This window comes from Austrofundulus limnaeus, unplaced genomic scaffold, assembly GCF_001266775.1.
Source record: "Austrofundulus limnaeus strain Quisiro unplaced genomic scaffold, Austrofundulus_limnaeus-1.0 Scaffold341, whole genome shotgun sequence".
Taxonomy (NCBI): Eukaryota; Metazoa; Chordata; class Actinopteri; order Cyprinodontiformes; family Rivulidae; genus Austrofundulus; species Austrofundulus limnaeus.
Window position 1 is genome coordinate 57,213 of NW_013952743.1, and position 2,632 is coordinate 59,844.

At 34.7% G+C, this 2,632-nt stretch overlaps 1 protein-coding gene across 1 annotated transcript in view; it reads left to right on the forward strand.

Annotated features, from left to right (window-relative positions):
* Positions 1-815: 815 nt before the first annotated feature.
* Positions 816-2,632, forward strand: part of slc22a7a (solute carrier family 22 member 7a) — a gene marked incomplete at its 5' end in the record, with an annotated part of 44,148 nt that continues 42,331 nt past the window's right edge. Inside the window, 1 exon segment of the mRNA XM_014022753.1 lies at positions 816-919. Within this exon segment, the coding sequence (XP_013878207.1) occupies positions 816-919 (104 nt within the window).

A 2,632-nucleotide genomic window follows, 5' to 3' on the forward strand; every position in this document is an offset into this window, starting at 1 on the left:
CATTAGCACCTCTAGTAATATATTTACTGAGAAAAATGGTGAAGTGTTCAATACTTATTTTACCCACTGTGCAACAAATAATACATATCACAAATAAAATAAAAGGTAGCAGAAAGAAGAAAAATTCTTATTAACATCTGCCTCTTTTGTAAAAACAAAAAAATAAATAAAAATATATAAATTCAAACAATAATAATCTTCAAATAACAAAACATAAAAAGTCAACTCCTTCTTGACCAACAGTTCTTATGAATGCACCTTATACACATTCATATTTCTTCAACAGTCTAACTTTTATCATTCTCTTAAACAAATTTATTGAGCCAACATTTTTATAATCACTTTCCAGATTCATCATTTAAAAAACACTGTTGTTAAAAGGAATTATAAGAAAAAATTTAATTTTGAGGCATCCTCTGAAGACACCAAACAGGAAGTTGAAGATGAAAATGTCTTTAATCGAACACTGACCCTCAGCACATGGACAGATTAGTTACAAAGTGACTTAAAGGCAACTGAGTCAGTGTTACATCACAAACAGGATGTCAGGAAGAACGGGAACAAATCCAGCAAATGATTGGGAGAAAATTGTGGAAGTTTCAACTAAATGTTTAACTCAACTCAGACAGTTTAAACACAGTTACAATTTAAAAAGAAATATGGATTTGAACCTGYGACTTTAGAAGATTTTATGTCTGATTTTATGTCAGTGAAAGAAAAACGATTCTGTAGATTTTCTACAGTGTATGTAATTATATGGGTTTGAACTATGACTGTTGTACAGTGAAGGTGATGCGTGACACGTGTCTCTGCAGTGGGACTTGGTCTGTGCTGACAAACACCTCAATCAAGCTCTTGCCACCTACTTCTTCCTCGGTGTCACGTTTGGAGCCATTCTCTTTGGACTGCTCTCAGACAGGTATGTTCCTCAGTATTTATCTCAGTTTTTTTAACATTCAAATACTCTTATAAACGTTTTAGATGTTTAACAACTGTCTTAACACATGCAGAGAGAGAATAGCTGATTGAAATATCTTCATCACTTTACTTAAACTCTGTGTTTCAAGTCAATGTCCGCATTTTTTAAGTGTGAAATAAATAAAGTTGCAAATGAAGGAAATTAGTTGTAATAGTTACCTAAAAACATCCATAAAAGGCACAGTGTGTAGGATTTGTTGTTTTCAGTGACATCTAGTGGTTGAATCATCCTCCCTGGTCCTCCCCCCACCCCCACCCAAACACAAAGGAGTTGCTACGGTGTCTCTCAGGTGTCAAAAACCTTTGATAATTCCAACCGCGATGTCTACCAGCAGCTTCAGGGCTAGTGATGTTTCAAGTGGTAAGATTATGAGCTTTAATAAGTAAAATTATCCCAGCTACAATGACAGACAACCAATATTACATGTATAGTATTACAACTAAAACCGTTTTTGACGCTGCCACCGCAGTTTGTCCTTCATGAGCCTTCGTAGACAAGATGGCAGCTGCCTGTAGTGGTGACCCACGACCATGGAGATATAAACAGGTTTTTATAAGATAAAAATAATAAAACAAGGTCTTTGTCTGCAATGATTAGACATGTTTTTTTTTTGTCAGTGGTGGGCAGCGCTAAACCAAAAATTAGCTCCTCAATTTCTAAAGCGCTTMTGTCAAAGAAAAACTAGCAGAAGCTAATTTTAAAGCACAAGTTCAATTTGACACTTACTAGCAACAATTCGTGTACAATATATGTACAACACTGCTGACTAGTGGTGTATGAACTCTTTTACAGCTTAATCCTACAACCACACATTGCTGGGGATCTGATTTCATGAAACAGAACTTGGCTCCTGGTGTAAAAATCAAAAMGTTGTTGAGGATTGCTAGTTCGGCTGCTTCTTTGTCTTTTTCTTTTGTTTGTTGTAGATTTTTCATTAAAGAAGCATCAATAAAGTAATTTTAAAACTGTTTATTGGAAAACTGAAGCAATGCATTCTGGGTACATGACAGATTTGATTTGTGACGGGAAACAAAAGCATGGAGTACAAGAAACTATCTCCAATCTAAGGTTGGGTAATGTTGGCAAAAAAATTAATCATGATTAATTAGGACTTCCTTATTTCATAGTCACATGACCAATTTGGTGGGAAAGATTTGATCTTTGTAAAAAATTGTTTCAAGTTGTGTGAAAATTACAGATTTCAGGCTATACATCAAATTTTAAATTGTGTTGATAGATAAAGAAATTACAGAATTTTTTTAATGTTCGTCATATTTGAAGCGGAGAGGAGCACCGAGCAGACTGACTGGAGTGATCCCCAGTCAGTCTGCCTGGTGGCATTAATCGTATTAATCGTCAAGTGCCAAAAAGTAATCGATTAATGTTTTTGATGATTAATTGCACACGATACGATTGTGCCCAACCCAACTTCAATCATTTCAAAATAAGAGCTTGGATTTTAAAGTTTTCCATGTAGTTGCTCCAGTTGACCACTAGATGTCAGTCTTCATCAGCATAACATCTTTAAATCATTTCTGCGTCTCTAACCCCATTGGCTGATAGTTTCGACCAATTATGTCAAGTATTGAGCTTCAGAGTTTAAACTTTTTTTTTTTTTTAAAAATCAGCTCTGATTGTGAAGTAAAATAAATC